Source organism: Manis javanica, chromosome 1 (genome assembly GCF_040802235.1).
Source record: "Manis javanica isolate MJ-LG chromosome 1, MJ_LKY, whole genome shotgun sequence".
Classification (NCBI taxonomy): Eukaryota; Metazoa; Chordata; class Mammalia; order Pholidota; family Manidae; genus Manis; species Manis javanica.
Window position 1 is genome coordinate 9755758 of NC_133156.1, and position 17505 is coordinate 9773262.

The window sequence follows — 17505 nt, forward strand, 5'->3', positions numbered from 1 at the left end:
ACTTAAGAAAAACATATATAAATAGGGCAGCATGCTTTAAAAAATTTCAAGCACAGGCGCCACAATCCAGTGTGGAGACCTCTGCCCATGACAGGGGACCAGAAGGGGAACTGAGTCTTATTTGTCTTTGCATCTCTAAGGTGTGGCACTATGCCCACCACATATTACACGCTCAATATAGTTTGCTGAGTGAAAAAAAAAAGCTACTTTGGAGTGGCATAGAAGGAGAATTTTAGAACTGGAAAAATAAACTGAAACCAATCTCCTCATTTTCCAGCAAGGAGACAGAGGTTTAGGAAGGTTGAACGGCGCAGCTAATGGAAGCACGGTGAAAGAAATGTTTTAGGAAGATTGATCTGACACAGATCTATGGGATGTTTCAGAGGACAAGCAACGGTGCGTGTTAAGAGATGACTGCCATCATCAAAGCACGCAGTAATGGGAGTGTGAACTGGGCTGAAGGGAAGGGTATGAGAACCAGAGGAGGATCTGAAAGACACTGAAAAGGTGACTCTCAGCACCGCCTTTTCATGTCAGCAAGATTTAATCTTGACCTATTTCTACACATGCTGGTATGTCATGATATCCAGATATTTTTACCCATGGCCCCAAATGGCACAAAAAAGACATAATTAGCAATTCTCTTGACTCATCTAGAGCCTCTGAGAGTGATTCATACCCTCCACTACACAATTATCCACCATAAATATAGTTTAACCTCTGTCTATTCCAAGCAGTGGTTCTTTACACTGTTCACTCATGCTGTTACTCCTCTACTGCAGGACTGAAAGCAACTTCTCTCTTTAGATCCTCTGTATTTTTTCTTCTTCTCCCTAAGGTAATCAATCTTAACACACGTTATTCTGTGATACAACAGTAAACAATCTTTCAGAATCCGGACGGCAATTTTTGTTTGTATTTCCCACACATGTTAAGATCAAAGTTGCATTTGAGTTAACGACTTTGTCTTTTGTCTTTTGAAATGGAAATACAATAGAGTAAATGTATTCAAGAAAAGCTTGTTAATCTTTTTTGTTCAAGACCAGCAATCCAGAGGAAAATCAAAGTTTTGGTTTGTACATAGGAAGGAAGGCAATTTAGAGAAGCCTATGGGATTGTTATGGGCAAGAAAGGCCAGGTCAAAATCTGGACAGCAGAGGACAATCACAGTAAGAGACCAACATGTTAGAGGGTCAAGAGAGCTGACAAAGGCCCCATATATTGGTGGAAATTACTGCATGACCCTCTTGTGCCCTCTGGATACTTGAGGCCAGCCCTATATCAGCCCTCTGCTCCCAGCCATGTACACACACACCGCATCTAGTTCTCTACATGCTTTCAACCCCACTGCTCCTCCAGTCTTGGAGGATGCTACCTATCCAGACCTTTCTCACCTTCCAAGTTCCAAATTAAGTTTCTCTCTTCCTCTCTTCCCAAGATGCCTAACTGCTCTAGCCCATCACATGCTTCCTCCTCTATACAGTAAAAAAAAAAAAAAAAAAAAATAGTTCAATGCCATCTTGCATTGTTTTGAAAGCCGGGCTTCAGTGAAAGTAAAGGCCTTTGAGAGCAGCTGTTCTGCCATAACAACTTATGTCCCTCCTACAGAAAAAGAGCACAAAGTAAGTGAATTAAGAATGGTATTTGAAGCTATCAGTGTTTCCATTCTGTTTTTGTGTAATTACCATTTGAAATGGCATAGATCTTTAGTTTTAGAAGCAAGTTCTTTATTTGGGTTGGTTTGTAAACTACATGGTTGAAAATACATCCCAGCCAAGGACTTTCTCTACAGCTAGTAATGAAGAAATGAACAAAGCTGGAGCCTAAAAAGACCAATAGAGTCAATGTGCTTAGACAAATGTCAGCAGCTGCTAGGGAAGACTTCATACTTAGAATGGTTAGTCGGCTAGAGATTGGTTCTATTATAAGAATTTGTTTCCTCTGCAAAGGAAAAGTTTGAATACATTAAATCTTAATGAGAACTCTGGAGGTCTGGGCACATAATGCAAAAAAATCTAATTACAAAGCACAGCTTTCCAACTAGATTCAAAGATTTTTCTGCAAAAGAAAATGATTTAAAATGAGGTCTTTGTCTTGGAAAATAAATTACACAAAGAGTAATATATTTCTGTGTGTTTAATACCCAAAGAATGGAAATAGGCACACCAGAGTTTCATTTGTACTATCTACTTATACGCTTATTCACACATTCATGCATTGAGTGTCTAATATGTCCTAGGCATTATGATAGGTGCTGAGGAAACAGAAAAATAGGATATTTTCACCCATGAGGATGTCAAACTGTAGGAGAAATAAGATGTTTTTAAATATGCCAAATGCTTTAATAGGAATATGCACTTATTTGGGGCTTAGGGCCATGACTAACATTCACTAAATGGGTGGAGGAACAGTGTGAAATTAGGTAATGTGTACATACATAAACTACCATTTTAACTGTGGTTGCTGGAGATCAAGAATAAGTTACAACGTAAGACATCCAGGATACCCAAATGTACCTAGAAATCCTAAAATCATCAGGGGACAGAAACCAGCAAGATGTCAGTAATCTAGAAAAGTAGGACATATGCTAAGAGCTACCAGAGTTAACGGGAGTGAAAAACAGACCAGAGGTCTGTGAAGTCAGGCTAGATATGAAAGAGCAGGAAAATGTCAGGTTAGACAGGCTAGTGATCTGGAATCATGGACATTTGATTACGATCATCTGTAACTAGAGGGTAGGAGTAAGCCAAATCTTGAAGAAGGTAAACCGAAATATGTGTTGAATCTATTGTGTGCCTGGCATTTGGCCAGTCACCTCCTACAGACCCAGTGAGTCTAATCTACTTTCTTTCTGCCTGAGAAGGCACCCGGAAAGTGGTTTCAGCAGCTGGACAAAAAGGGAAGCAGCTCTGACTGCAGATTAATTTAGACAGGCTGGGTAAGAAAAAGGGAGCAAGAACTAAGGGCATGACAAAATGATCCAAGGAATTACGGGGTCAAATTAGACTTAGGGAGGCACTTGTTTTTTGTTTTCGATTTTTTGTTTGTTTTACAAAACTTCAAGATGGCAGTGACTATATGATCAGTACTGTTGGCACCTTTGCCTTTGGTTCTAAGTTACCATATGCCCAAGTAAAACTCTGGTAATTAAGGACATTTCAGAGGCTGAACAAAGTTTACTGAGCAAAATTATTCTGAAAAATAAAGACCAAAAAACGGAGGATCGGAGGCTACAAAATCAAGCCAAGTTATCTGCCTAGGCTAAAACATTTATGACCAATGGCACAACAAGGACTGAGGTTCCCAACCTTGTACTAGGGAAACAGCTGTGCCCCTGAAGATAGGGACACAGGTTAGGTACGCTGAGGCACCTGACCTGGTTCTAAATGGGAGAACACATACTGTCAAACACTTGATTAGAACAGAGTTTAAATTCGACATTCAACAAATAGAGGCTGCCTGAAATAAAGAGTGGCTTTGTCTGGGAGTTTGTAGAAAATACATCATCAGTGGGAGGGTGGACTAGGATATGACTTAGCAAGACATTCGAGTAGTCAAGAACATGGCACTAGGAAGGAGGAACAAACAGATGGGGAAGACACTAGTGTTTTTTTTATGTTTGCAGACTGTGCAAGATGAAAAAGTTCTGGAGATGAATGGCTGCGATTACACAAAATGTGAATTACTTACGTCAATGATAGGCACTTAAGAATGGTTAAAGCGGTAGTTATGTATATTGCGCCACAAAAAACTAAGTTTTAAAAAGTTAGCTCATCTAACTTGAAGTGAAAAAAGGAGAATACACACACATTTTTAAAAAATAAGGGTTACTAGCAGCAGCTGGATGCGTTTCTGATGTTATTTTAAATGGCCTGAAAGTATCTGCAGCTTATACAGATTTCTCAGTAACAGGATACAAATAGTTTTAAGAAATTCTTAACAGAGGTAGGCTTGTATAATTTAGAGCAAAGCCAGTTTTCAGGAATACGAGAATTTTCCAATTCTGCGCCCCACTACTTAAGGGATGGCATTCCATTCCTAAGGTCACGCCCACCAGAAAAGCGAACTACGCAGTGTATCGGTCACCGTCGGCACTGCCTCGCTCACGCACCTGCTTTCCCGCCCCGCCTACCAAACACCGGTTCTTTTACTGACCAAGGGATGCCACAACGTCCCTTACAGAACAGGAGGACCTTCGTACGCAGTACGGGCCCTGTCTCGTCTTCGACTGGGGCGGCTTGCTTCTGCTGCGGCCCGACTTTTCTAGTTACCCATTCCCATCGCAGAACGGGAGCCACCCCGGGTCCCCACTCCCGGAGCTCTGCCAGCTCAGCCACGTACACTGCGCAGGCTAGCGAGGCTTGGCGGAGGCCGCCGAGATGTCGCGAGACCCGCGGCGGGCGGGAGTTCCCGGCTCGTGGAAGCCGGCGGCGAAGCGGGCGGGGCGATGGGGCGCTTCCGCAAAGATGGCGGCGGCTAGGGGCGCTCGCCTGGCGGCCTGGGGCGGGAGACTGCGGCGTGGGCTCGCGGCCGGCCAGCGGGTGTTACCGGGCCCTCGCCCGTTGGCGGCAGCAGTGGCCGGGGTGGCCCTGGCAGGAGCAGGAGCGGCGTGGTACCATGGCCGCGTGAACGTCGCGGCGCCCGAGGGCTGCTTCAGCGTCCTAGCCCAGGTACGGGACCGGGCCTTTCCGCCAGCCCCAACCAGGCTTCTCCCGCCTCAGGCGCCCTCGGGGCGGGGTCCGGAGCCGGAGGCCCGGCTGTCTCCGCGAGCCGAGGAAAGGGCACACCGCGGGAGATGGGGCAGGTTGTCTGTGCTCGAGGCCGGGGCGAGACACTCAGCCTGCCCCGGGGGAGTCCGCGGACGCCGGGAATGAAACCGGGCCGACCGTGGAGGGGAGGAGTGTGGGCGTGTCCTAGGGCAACACCGGGTTCGCGGCGCCCTCGCTACACCGCGCCTCCCCGTGTGCAAACTGGCGCTCAGATCTGCAGGTAGAGCGTGTCCGCTTACCCACCTGGGCACACCTTTGTTCACCTAACTAAGGCTTTTACAGCCTCATTGTACAGCGCGGTAAGTCCGAATAGATGACTTTTTAAATCATAAAAATGACCATAAAAATTAACCGGTTGGTAATTTCCAGATTGTGATCATAAACCTTAATGCTTCAGTGGACTGTGAGTACTAAGCAAAAGACTTTTCTTACAAAACCGGCCATGTTAAGATAAAGGTCATCTTCCCTAGTTCAGTATAAAATTGCCACGTACATTCGAAAATTTGGTAGAGAGTACTACTTTAAAAATATTTTATGGACATCTTAATTTTAGAAGGATTTTTGCCCGTGAATTTCTTTTGAAAATTAAAAGCATTTTCTTTTTCAGTTTCTTCTGACTTTTTTCATATTGCACCTATTGAAAAACTAAACAGCCATATGCAACAAGAGGAAAACCGCCATTGTGAATTAAAATTAAGTATTGACAAATGGTTCTTTTTATAGTTACATTAAATTGAAATGCCTCATAGATAACTCTCCCCCCATTCTCTTTACATTTCTCATCACAGGTGGAAGGGTCTGTCTGCTAGTGTTTTATAAGTTCTGCCAAGCAGTTAGTTCAGAGTATTATTCATCTTTGGTTTCGCTGTTTTCAACCCCTTAATTCAGGGATCCTGTTTAGGACCCTTAGGTCGGTCTTCCCAGGAGTATCACTTTAGCCGTGTAATGGTGCCGTTCTTTAGAAACCAGTAGTGCCTCATTCGGCCTAGGATAAAATTCACATTTTTAAATTTCATTATTCAAAGCCCTGTGTAGTCATATTTTGACCTATCACCACTCAGACACAGCTTCCAATCCTTCCCCAGACTATGACTTCAGTTCTTCCTCAGCAGTTTGTAGATTCCGATTTTAGGTCATCTGTCTTCACTGGTTTTTTTTCAGGCCCACTTCTAGCTTCTCTGTGTTTTTAATTCGTGACATGACACTGAAAACAACACCGGCATAGTATTCTGCCCCCAAGCCTTTGGTACTCAGCATAGCTAAAATAATACAGAAACCATTTTAATAACTTCTTTACAAGGTCTGTTGACATAACATTGCCTGGTCTGCTGTTGGACCAATTTAAAGCAGTTGTTCATATCCTTTTACCACTACAATGAACTTAAAGAGGTCCACACGTTCCTCGCAGCAACATGGCTGAATACAAGAATTGAAGGGCCTATAGTTTGAAAGCCCTCCCTGTACCTCAGTGAATCTGGTAACACTTACCTAAGAGGGGGCCTGTTAACCCTCCACTCCACTCTGGAGTCATTTGTGCACAGTTGGGAATTGCTTAGATACATACCATCTCTTGATACAGGTTTTTTTAATGTATTTGTCTAATTATTTACTTAGTATTGAAAGATGGTAAAAATCATCACAGCTAGTGATTCTTGTAAAAATAGTGGGTTTGTATTAATTGAATCCTACACTTTAATGGTTCCCATTGTGACCTACAGCTTGCTTTTGTGAAGGTCAATCAGGAATTAAGGATAGAATTCAAGGTCATGAAATAGCACATAAATTGGAATTTCCCTTATATCTTTCCTTTCATAATTATTGAAGTGCCTACTCTGTGCCAGGCGGTATGCAAGGAATGGGAATTTGAGACACAGTTCAAGTGTTTATAGTTTCACTGAGGAGGGCAGTTTTAACAGGTTGGTAACTGTTATGATAGGGGTAAGTGCTGGGTGCTATGGCAACAGTGGAGAGCACCCAGCAGTGTCTTTCCTGAAACAGTGATATATAAACTGATAAACCGACACCAGCACGATGACTGGTAGCTTACTAGGCAAAGAGAATGGGGAAAGTATCGCAGGCAAAGGGAATAACGTTGCAGAGGTCTGAAGGTGAGAGTTTGAGTCAGTGTTAGCTGCCGAAGATGAGTTTACAACAGGGTGAGTAGTAGCAAGGAATCAGATCATTAAGTGCTCCTTAAGCCATAGGACAGAAATTTTTATCTGGAGGACAGTAGGGAGCCATTGTAGGGGATCTTAATTAACCAGCATGGACCCCAAAAGATCCAAGCAAGTCTATTGACCTGTAATTTAACATTTTCTTCAATTGCTAATTTAGGCAACAAGTGATGATATATGAACAGTAACTGACTTTGTCATTAATAGAAATCTGATATTGTCCTATTATAGTTGTTACAAAAATCTCAAAATATTAGTTCTTCAAAATCAGAAGTGTTATCTAATGCATAATACCATGTTATCTAATGCATAAATACTTATCTACATTACTATATGGAAAATTTAGCTTTGACCTGTGGAAAGAGTATCAAGACTTCAGAGAAGAGAATAATTAAAAATTGGAATTAGGGAGTTGTAAAAATTCAGGAGAGAGTTGGTGATGGCTAAATTAATAGATGAATTTGAAAGAGGTTTAAGAGGATAAATTTGCAGAGTCTGAGTTGCAGAAGTCTTAAATAAATACAATGATTACAACTGGGCAACAAAATACTGCCTCCTACAGTGATCCTTGAAAAACTTGCTTTAGAGCAAGTCAACATCTCAGTTTTATGTAAACTATTTCTGAAACACTTATGAATATTGGAAAACTGTTCTAAGATTTTAGTATTACTTTCTTTACAGTATTACATTTGATTCTGACATAGTGAAATAAGATAAATGATAGGGAGAAGACAACAAAATTCTAATTATTCTGCTATAAAGGATAGCTGCATTTAATAAACTGATATAATAAAAAATATAAAGTTATTTCAATGGTGAAAGCAGGAGCTAGAGAGTTTTAGAGTTGCAGTGGCAAAACTATTTTCTTTCTGCAGGAATTTTAGTAATAAAAGTTTTAAAGCTATTATTGTATTTTGTATTTACAAGCTAGAAATAATATATTGGTAAGACAAAATGATGAAAACAAATCTCAATGTCACTAAGTAAATCCTCAATGTTGAGCTTTTCTGAACCATTGATATTATAAGTCATTGTAATAATAAGGCCTAACACTGCAAGAAGGGTTAAAAAAAAAAGTAAAGAAAAAAACCATAAAGCCAAAGTAAATTGCAATGTAGTTCACAGTTGACAACAGTGATATTTTATTTATTCTTACTCATTTGTTAATTGTATGAATATTTCACTTACTGTCTGTGTTTTTGTATTTTTCAGCCTTAAATTAGCTTTTAAATTGTATGTGATATTGGATGCCAAATGTTAACCTGACTTAATAGTAGGATTTTTTTTGGCCTCCAGAATGTTAAGACAATAAATTTCTGTTGTTTAAACCACTCAGTTTGTGGTACTTTGTTACAGCATCTGTTGGAAACTAATACAGTCAGTATTTGGTGTTGGGTCTATGAGCAGTGGTTTTAAGCTGTGTTCTATCAAGAGACTTTTTAGATCCAGAAGAATATCAAATAGGCAGCCTTTGAGAGTAAATAAAATCACTTTCTTATGTAATTGTGATTATGATTTACTTATAATTTTAATGATTTTCATCTAATCTATTGACATTTGATAGATGTTTTTCTCTTGATGTAATTTGCTTGCTTTTATTTAATATAAAAGAAATTAGAGGAAAAACCACTTTTAAAATGGATCCATGTAAATATATTATATACATGATAAAATGCCTTACATATGAATATATCTTAGAAGTATGTGTATATTGGTGTGATTTTGTGTTTATATTCCATATAGTGAACTTGAGTATTTCTAAAGTAATACTTTACCTTTTAATTCTATCCTGTGTTAGATTATGATTGACCATTTTTAATGGACTTAAGGCAGACTGCAGCAATATTAGATAACCTATTAGAAACTTGCATTATAAAACAGCATTAGCTGTTACAAACTTTCTAATGTTTTATTCACAGAGCAGCCTAGTTTTTCATGCCTTTAACATTTTGACATCCATAATAATGATCAGTTTCTGTTTTCATCAATTCTTGCTAATCAGTAAGAATTCCTCCTTCTGACCATCCTTATTATCCTTCCTTTAACTTTTCATAGCATTTGGTTTCTGCCATTAACTGGTATTTCCATTTTCTTAGCGTATTTAATACCTAGCTAGTCTTGCTAACAACATTATTAATCTTTAAGCTCAAAAAATTTTTAAAAATGTGATCCATAGCATTTTGCCAAGTATTTAAATATCATTTGTAAAAATATAAAACTCCTTATTTAAAATGGAATTAGTATATCACAGAACTCCAGCAAGTATATTTCATTCATTCTAGGAACTTTTTTTTGTTGTTTTCTTTTTTACATCTCAGCATACCTGAAATCAGGATACATTGAGTCAGTGGTGTCTTACATTCCATTCCCTTTTGTCCAGGTGGCAGTGATGACTTAGTTGTCATTCCCTGAATATTTGAGAATTTGGCCATATTTTCTTTGCTTAAATTGTGATACATTCATTGTTTGACAAAACCTTAGTCTTTAGGAGAAGAGAAACCATGGGCATAGAGAAACTTGTCAAAGAAATATGAAAGGAGAAGGGTTTCCCTTGGATCAGAAGGTGATTTCCCCCAGTACTCAGCACAGGAGAAGGAAAGGCAGTGTAGATTGGAGTGGTCAGAAGATGCTTTGTCACTGTGCCCAAATCATGGTGGGTAAACTAACATGTTTGAGGTTTAATGAATAGCATTAGAGGTCTTCCTAAACAGATACAGAGACTGACTTAGAAGTCTTAAATCTTATGTGTTGCTTATTTTTTTTACCTACCTAGAATTTGGATTTGAGGCTTTTGTCAAGGAAAAAAGCTGGCAGAATACTGTATTCCACTTACTGTCTTCACATTATAAAGCTTAGTTGATGTGCTCAGATTAATTTTTGTATGGTCACTTCTGCAGTTAATTTTGTTATAAAAAGGCATTATAGATGCTAAATTTGGTACTAATGAATATGACTTAGGTGTCTTCACAGTAGGAGAAAGAATGTTTACAACAGTGCAATTCTAAGTCTGTCTTTAAATCTGTCAAAGAAAATCAAGATCCAGGACTCACTGAAATTCCTTCCATCTTAGTGGATTTAATTATTAGTCATTTATGTTTTACTATATAGTCATTAATACTAGTCATTATCTAATTAGTCACTTATATCTTACTGTAAGTTGGGCAGAATGGGGTGAAGGTGGTCAAAAGGTGGAAGCTGTAACAGTAATACTATATTTTATGTTAACATTGTATTACAAATAATAGTAACACTATCTGAAAGTTGCTAAGAGTTAAAAGTTATCTTCATAAGGAAAAAAAAAAAGTGTATGTATGGTGATGGGTGTTAACTACCGTACTGTGGTGATCATTTTGCAGTGTACACAAGTATTGAATCAGTAACTCCTTAGGGAAACTGATAGAATGTTACATGTCAATTATATATTTATATATCACTTTTTAAAAAAGCCTTACTGTACAACTACCATTCTAAACTACTTACACATAATATTTAGCTTTTATTCATTATTATACTAACAATACTTAGCAGTCTCTGGCTTATAGTAGGTATTCAGTAAATAGTTGTTGAATGAATAAGTGCATAAATGAATAAATGGAGAGAGTGCACAAATAAATCTGTCTTTAAAGTGGCTATATTAAGTTCAGAATTAGTGTACTTTTCTTCCAAGTTTCAATCCATGTATTGTTTTTATGCCTATTTATAGTTTTAAAGTATTTTCACCCATCACTGGGTAGTGGCTACTTTGCAGTATGTCCCTTAATTTAGATTTGGCTGATGTTTCCTCATGATTTCTTAATTTGTTAGGATTAACACTAAAGTAATGCTGTGTTCTTTTCTATACATCATATTAGGAGGCATATGATACAGATTTCTACTGATACTAATTTTTATCATTTGGTAAGATAATATCTGCCAGGTTTCTCCATTATAAGGTTAATGTATTCTCTTTAATCAGTATTTTGTGGAGAGATACTTCAAGGCTTCATAGGACTCATGAGTTCCTGATTTATTCAAAGGGTTTTAATCCATGACCATAATTGTATAGACAGTCCCCAACTTGCAATGGTTCAACTTGCAATTTTCCAAATTTACTATGGTGTGAAAATAATCCATTTAATGGAAAGTGTACTTTAAAATTTGGATTTGGATTTTTTTCCCAGGTTAGTGATATAACACAGTATGATCCTACCTCCAGTGGTGGGCAGCAGCCAGCAGCAGCTCCCCATCAGCCACACTACCATGAGGGTCGACAGTGATACACTTTTATTTCGTATCCATATTCTTTTTCACTTTCAGTACAGTATTCAATATATTACATAGTATATTTCTACACCTTATTATAAAATAGGCTTTGTGTTAGATAATTTTGCCCAGTTGTAAACTAATGTAAGTGTTTTGAGCACATTTAAGGTAGTCAGTAGATTAATATTGAATGCATTGTCAGTTTATGATGTGTCTCTTGGAAGGCAACCCCGTCCTCAGCAGAGGAAGGTCTGTGTCTGAACCCTCAGTCACCCTGTCTGTAACCAGTTCCCTGAAAGCTCTGCCTTGGACATGCCGTTCCCCACTCCCCTTGCCTCTGCCAAAAGGAAGGGAGAGGAGGGGTGCAGCGATTGTTGATTTACTGATCTAAGAGAAAAGAGCTTTTAGCAAAGGTCACACAAAATGACAGATAACTTACCTAGGATATGGTAACTGATAGTCTCTGAAATATCAGGGAAATAAAAAGAGGGAGGAGGATACCTGAAAAGCAGCTTCTTGGAAGACGAAAGTAGACATCTTCCTCACTGAATTCAATGCTATTGTCATTTTTTCCTTAAATTGTATTTATGTGTTTATTTATGCTGATCTTGAGACTAAAAATATTTAAAATTGCTTAGAAAAATGATACTATGAGTTATCACTTTCAAGTGAAGAGAAAATAGTAAATATAAAATGAAAATTGTAAAAAAAAGATTACGTTAATGCTGTAAGACCCTGTATTGTGCTTGAGGTAAGTCATAAACTTAATTTTAAACTTAGCAGCAAGTTTATAAAGGGGAGCAGGCTATGTTATGTGCTTCATATTAGTCATTTGCTCAGAAACATAACTAATTCTGGGAATAAAATAGTTACTTCTCCTGTTTACTAAAGAGAATAGTATAGCATAGTTACAGTAAGTATAGTAAGAAGTTTCATATGGCATTTTTAAATAATCTCTAAGTAGACATTTGCATAACCAAAAAGTATTAAATAAGTAGCAAAGTGGTGCACTTACCAATAAAGTATAGTCATGAAGAAACGTTTCAAGAAGTGCCCACTTAAGTCTGTTGCTGCTGAGAGGTTGCAAACAGAAAATTGAGCTTGGCATATGACAATAGGGAAGTTGTTAGTGACCTTGACAAATTTCAGTGAAATACTTGGGACAAATTTAGTTAGAAAGGGTTGACAAGAGATAATGAAGTAAGAACCAAAGAGAGTGAATAGATATTCAGGCATACCTCATTTTATTGTGCTTCACTTTATTGAACTCTGCAGATACTGTTTTTTTTTTTTTTAACATATTGAAGGTTTGTGGCAACCCTACTTTGAACAAGTCTATCAGTGCCATTTTTCCAGCAGCATTTGCTCACTTTGTGTTTCTATCATGTTATGGTGATTCTTTCAATATTTCATACTTTTTAAAATTATTATATTGCTTATAATGATCAGTGATATTTGATGGTACTGTTGTAACTGTTTTGGGATACCACAAACTGGTCCAATTTAAGACAGTGAACTTTGTCAGTAAATGCTGTATGTGTTCTGATAGGTCATTCCACAATCTCCCTCCCTCTTCTTAGGCCTCCCTATTCCCTGAGACACAGCAGTATGAAATAAGGTCAGTTAATAACCCTACAACTTCTGAGTATTCAAGTGAAAGGGAGAGTTGTGTGTGTCTCACTTTAAGTTAAAAGCTGGAATGACCAAGCTTAGTGAAGAAGGCTTGTCAAACTGAGATTCCAAAAGTTGGGTCGCTTGCATCAGTCAGCCAGTCAAGTTGTGAAGGCAAATGAAAAGTTCTTGAAGGCAGAAGTGCTACTCCAGTGAGCACATGAATAATAAGAAAGCAGAACAGCCTTATTGCTGATATGGAGAAATTTTAATGGTCTGGCTAGAAGATCAGAATAGCCACAACATTCCCTTAAGCCAAAGCCTAATCTAATTATACTCATTTTAATGAAAGCTGAGAGAGGTGAGGAAGCTGCAGAAGAAAAGTCGGAAGCTCGTAGAGGCTTCAGGGGAAAAGAAGTCATCTCCATAACTGAAGTGCAAAGTGAAGCAGCAAATGCTGATGTAGAAGCTGCAGCAAGTTATTCAGAAGATCTGACTAAAGTAAGAGGGTGGCTACACTAAACAAATTTTCAATGTAGATGAAACACTTACTGCCTTTGGACTTTTATAGATGGAGAGGAGAAGTCAGTGCATATCTTCAAAGGACAAATTGACTTTCATTAGGATCTAATGTGACTGGTGACTTCAGGTTGAAGGCAGTGCTCATTGACCATTCAGAAATCCTAGGCCCTGTGCTACCTGTGCTCTTATCAGTGGAACAACAAAGCCTGAATGACAGCACGTATGTTCACAACATGGTTTACTGAATAGTTTAAGCCCACTGTTGGGACTACTCAGAAAAAAAGATTACTTGACAAATATTGCTCATTGACAATGCTCCTGGTCACCTAAGAGCTCTGATGGAGATGGACATGAGATGAATGTTGTTTTCATGCCTGCTAACACAACATCCTTTCTGCAGCCCACAGATCAAGCAGTTAATCCAATTTTCAAGTGTTATTTAAAAAAAAATACATTTCGAAAGGCTATAGCTGCTATACATAGTGATTCCTGTGATGGAGCTGGGCAAAGTAAACTGAAAACGTTCTAGAAAGGATGCGCCATTCTAGATGCCATTAAGAACATTCATGATTCACTAGAAGAGGTCAAAATATCATTGTTAAGGGCAGTTAGGAATAAGTTGATTCTAGCTCTCATGGATGACTTTAAGGGTCTCAAGACTTCAGTGGAGGGAATAACTGCAGATGTGATAGAAATAGCAAGAGAACTAGAATTGGAAGTGTAACCTAAGGTTGTGACTGAATTGCTACCGTTTTACAATCAAACTTGAGTGGATGATGAGTTGCTTGTTATGGATGAGTAAAGACAGTGGTTTCTTGAAATGGAGTCTACTTCCGATAGAGATGCTGTGAAGACTGTTGAAGTGACAAGACAGGACTTAGAATATTACTTAAACTTAGTTGATGAAGCAGTGATGGAGCTTGAAAGAACTAACTCCAGTTTTGAAAGAAGTTCTGTGGATAAACTGCTGTCACACAGCATTGAATGCTACAGAGAAATTGTGAAAGGAAGAGTCAGTCAATGTGGCAAGACTTAGTGTTGTCTTAAGAAATTGCCACAGCAACTACCATCTATCTAATCACTCAGGGACCATCAACATAGAGGCAAAACCCTTCAGGAAAAAGATTATGACCTGATGAAAGCTCAGATGATGAAAGGTTTTTTTTACAATAAAATATTGAAAAGTTAAGGTATGTACATTTTTAAAGACATAATGCTATTGCTCATTTAATAGACTATAGCATGCATACACCAGGAAATCAAAAATTCATTTGGGTATCTTATTTTGAATTCTATATTCTTTATTGTGGTTGTCTAGAACTGAACCCATAATATCTCTGAGGCATGCCTGTAGATTAAAAATAAAAGGTTAAAAAAATACATATCATGCTACAATTCTACAAAAGAAAGCAGGAGTGGCTATATTAATATTCAGCATACTTGATTCCACATCTAAGAATGTTATCAGGAATGAAGAAGGCCATTTCATAATGATAAAAGGCTCAATTCATCAAAAGAACATAAAAATCCAAAATGTTAAATACCTAAGAGTTCCAACATACATAAAGTGAAATATTATAAAGCTACAAGATGAAATAGGTGAATTCACAATTATAATTTAAGATGTAAATAACCTTCTTTAAATAACTGATAGAACAATAGATAGAAAATTAGTATATAGAATATTTAAACAACACTATCAATCAGCTTGACTTAATTGACATTTATAGAACACTCCTCCCAACAATAACATAGTATATATTCTTTTTAAGTACAGAAGAATCATTTACCAAGATACTGAGCCATAAAACTGATTTCAGTACACTTAAAAGGATTCAAGTCATACAAAGTATGTTTTCTGACCACAATAAGATTCAACTAACAAAAAGATCTCTGGACAATCCCCAAATGCTGATCAGTTTATTGCAATATTAGCCTTATTGCAGTGGTCTGGAACTGGATCTGCAGTATCTGAGAGGTGTGTCTGTACTTTCTGGAAGTGTTGCCATAAAGGATATTAAAAAAGACAAGCAGGAAATAGGAGACCAAGGACAGGTTTTGCTTTTTTTTTTGTAAGATGTGAGATAAAGGATGTTTGAATGCTGTTAGAATGATGTGATGAGACAAACATTGGTACAAATCTATGGGGAAATACTTAGAAGTTGAAGTCTTTGAGAAAGGAAGTTAATAGAGTCTACTCCACAGGTAGAAAGGTTGGCCTTTTGATAGTAACAAGGATTTTTCTCCCATTGTAACAGGAGTAAAAGCAGAGGGTGTGGTTAATCCTACAAACTGCCTATAGACCTAATCCACACTTCCCTTCTGTTAAAAAAGAAAAGGCCGAAGATCCTGATTGTAAGTTGCTCTGGAAAATTAGAATTAGTGAAACATGGGCCATGTCAAAGGGATCTAGAATGACTGCTACTGGAGAGAAAAGCCCATAGAGTTAGAGGGAGAGGGGCTAATGTAACAGTTCATGAAGAATGAGAGCTAAGAAACAGCAAAGATGAATATAGGACCAGTTACCGCAAACTTCTAATGGCTTGCTTTTGATGAGTTTTTCCAATGTTACTAAAAATATCATCTAACAAATTATTTTTAGGAAACCCTGAAATTATAAGTTTAATATGAATAATGTATCATGGCATTAAATTTAAAAATTATTAGAATTGGGAAACAAAAGCAAAAATGAACAAGTGGGACTACATCAAACTAAAAAGCTTCTGTACAGCAAAGGACACCACCAATAGAACAAAAGGCATCCTACAGTATGGGAGAATATATTCATAAATGACAGATCCGATAAAGGGTTAACATCCAAAATATATAAAGAGGTCACGCACCTCAACAAACAAAAAGCAAATAATCCAATCAAAAAATGGTCAGAGTAACTGAATAGACAATTCTCCAAAGAAGAAAGTCAGATGGCCAACAGACACATGAAAAGATGCTCCACATCACTAGTCATCAGAGAAATGCAAATTAAAACCACAATGAGATATCACCTCATACCAGTAAGGATCGCCACCATCCAAAAGACAAACAACAAATATGTTGGCGAGGATATGGAGAAAGGGGGACACTCCTGCACTGCTGGTGGGAATGTAAATTAGTTCAACCATTGTGGAAAGCAATATGGAAGTTCCTCAAAAAACTAAAATTAGAAATACCATTTGACCCAGGAATTCCACTTGTAGGAATTTACCCTAAGAATGCAGCAGCCCAGTTTGAAAAAGATATATGCACCCCTATGTTTATTGCAGCACTATTTACAATAGTCAAGAAATGGAAGCAACCTAACTGTCCATCAGTAGATGAATGGATAAAGAAGATGTGGTACATATACACAATGGAATATTATTTAGCCGTAAGAAGAAAACAAATCCTACCATTTGCAACAACATGGATGGATGGAGCTAGAGGGTTATTTCCTCAGTGAAATAAGCCAGGCGGAGAAAGACAAGTATCAAATGATATCACTCATCTGTGGAGTATAAGAACAAAGCAAAAACTGAAGGAACAAAACAGCAGCAGACTCACAGAACCCAAGAATGAACTAACAGTTACCAAAGGGAAAGGGGCTGGGGAGGATGGGTGGGAAGGGAGGGATAAAGGAGTGGGGGGGAGGAAGAAAGGGGGCATTACGATTAGCATGCATAATATGTGTGTGGGGGCACGGGGAGGGCTGTACAACACAAAAGACAAGTAGTGATTCTACAGCATCTTACTATGCTGATGGACAGTGACTGCAATGGGGTATGTGGGGGGAACTTGGTGATGGGGAGAGTTTAGTGAACATAATGTTCCTCATGTAATTGTAGATTAATGATACCAAAATAAAAAAATTATTAGAATGCTAAAATAGTAAGAATATCAAAAATGGTTTTTCTTTGATAATTAAATTAATATTTTATATTTTGTGAGTACAACCCGAGTGAAACAAAGTGGTCACAAATTTTAAATGATTAAAAGCAGGGAATGTAGATGGTCATGTCTAAACAATAAAATATGTATTGGGAAGTGAATTTTCAAATTTCCTCAGAGGTAGGACTCAGTTGCATATCAATGAATATTTTTAAAACCCAAATTATGTAATATGTGGAGCTATTTTAAGTTGCTCTGAGAATTCTAAACAATTCATACAATTAAATTGGCATTGCATTCTTTTATTTCGAGTTGTCTGACTA

At 37.9% G+C, this 17505-nt stretch overlaps 1 protein-coding gene across 3 annotated transcripts in view; it reads left to right on the forward strand.

Annotated features, from left to right (window-relative positions):
• Window positions 1-4422: 4422 nt before the first annotated feature.
• Window positions 4423-17505, forward strand: part of MICU2 (mitochondrial calcium uptake 2) — a 137614-nt gene continuing 124531 nt past the window's right edge. The window contains exon 1 of one of the 3 annotated variants that reach the window (XM_037001915.2): window positions 4423-4670. In XM_037001915.2, coding sequence (XP_036857810.2) covers window positions 4467-4670 — 204 coding nt within the window. In that variant the 5' untranslated portion in view covers window positions 4423-4466. Of the gene's footprint in view, window positions 4671-4715; window positions 5069-17505 lie in introns of those variants that run through there. The other 2 variants (XM_037001914.2, XM_073226497.1) reach the window with 2 other exon arrangements.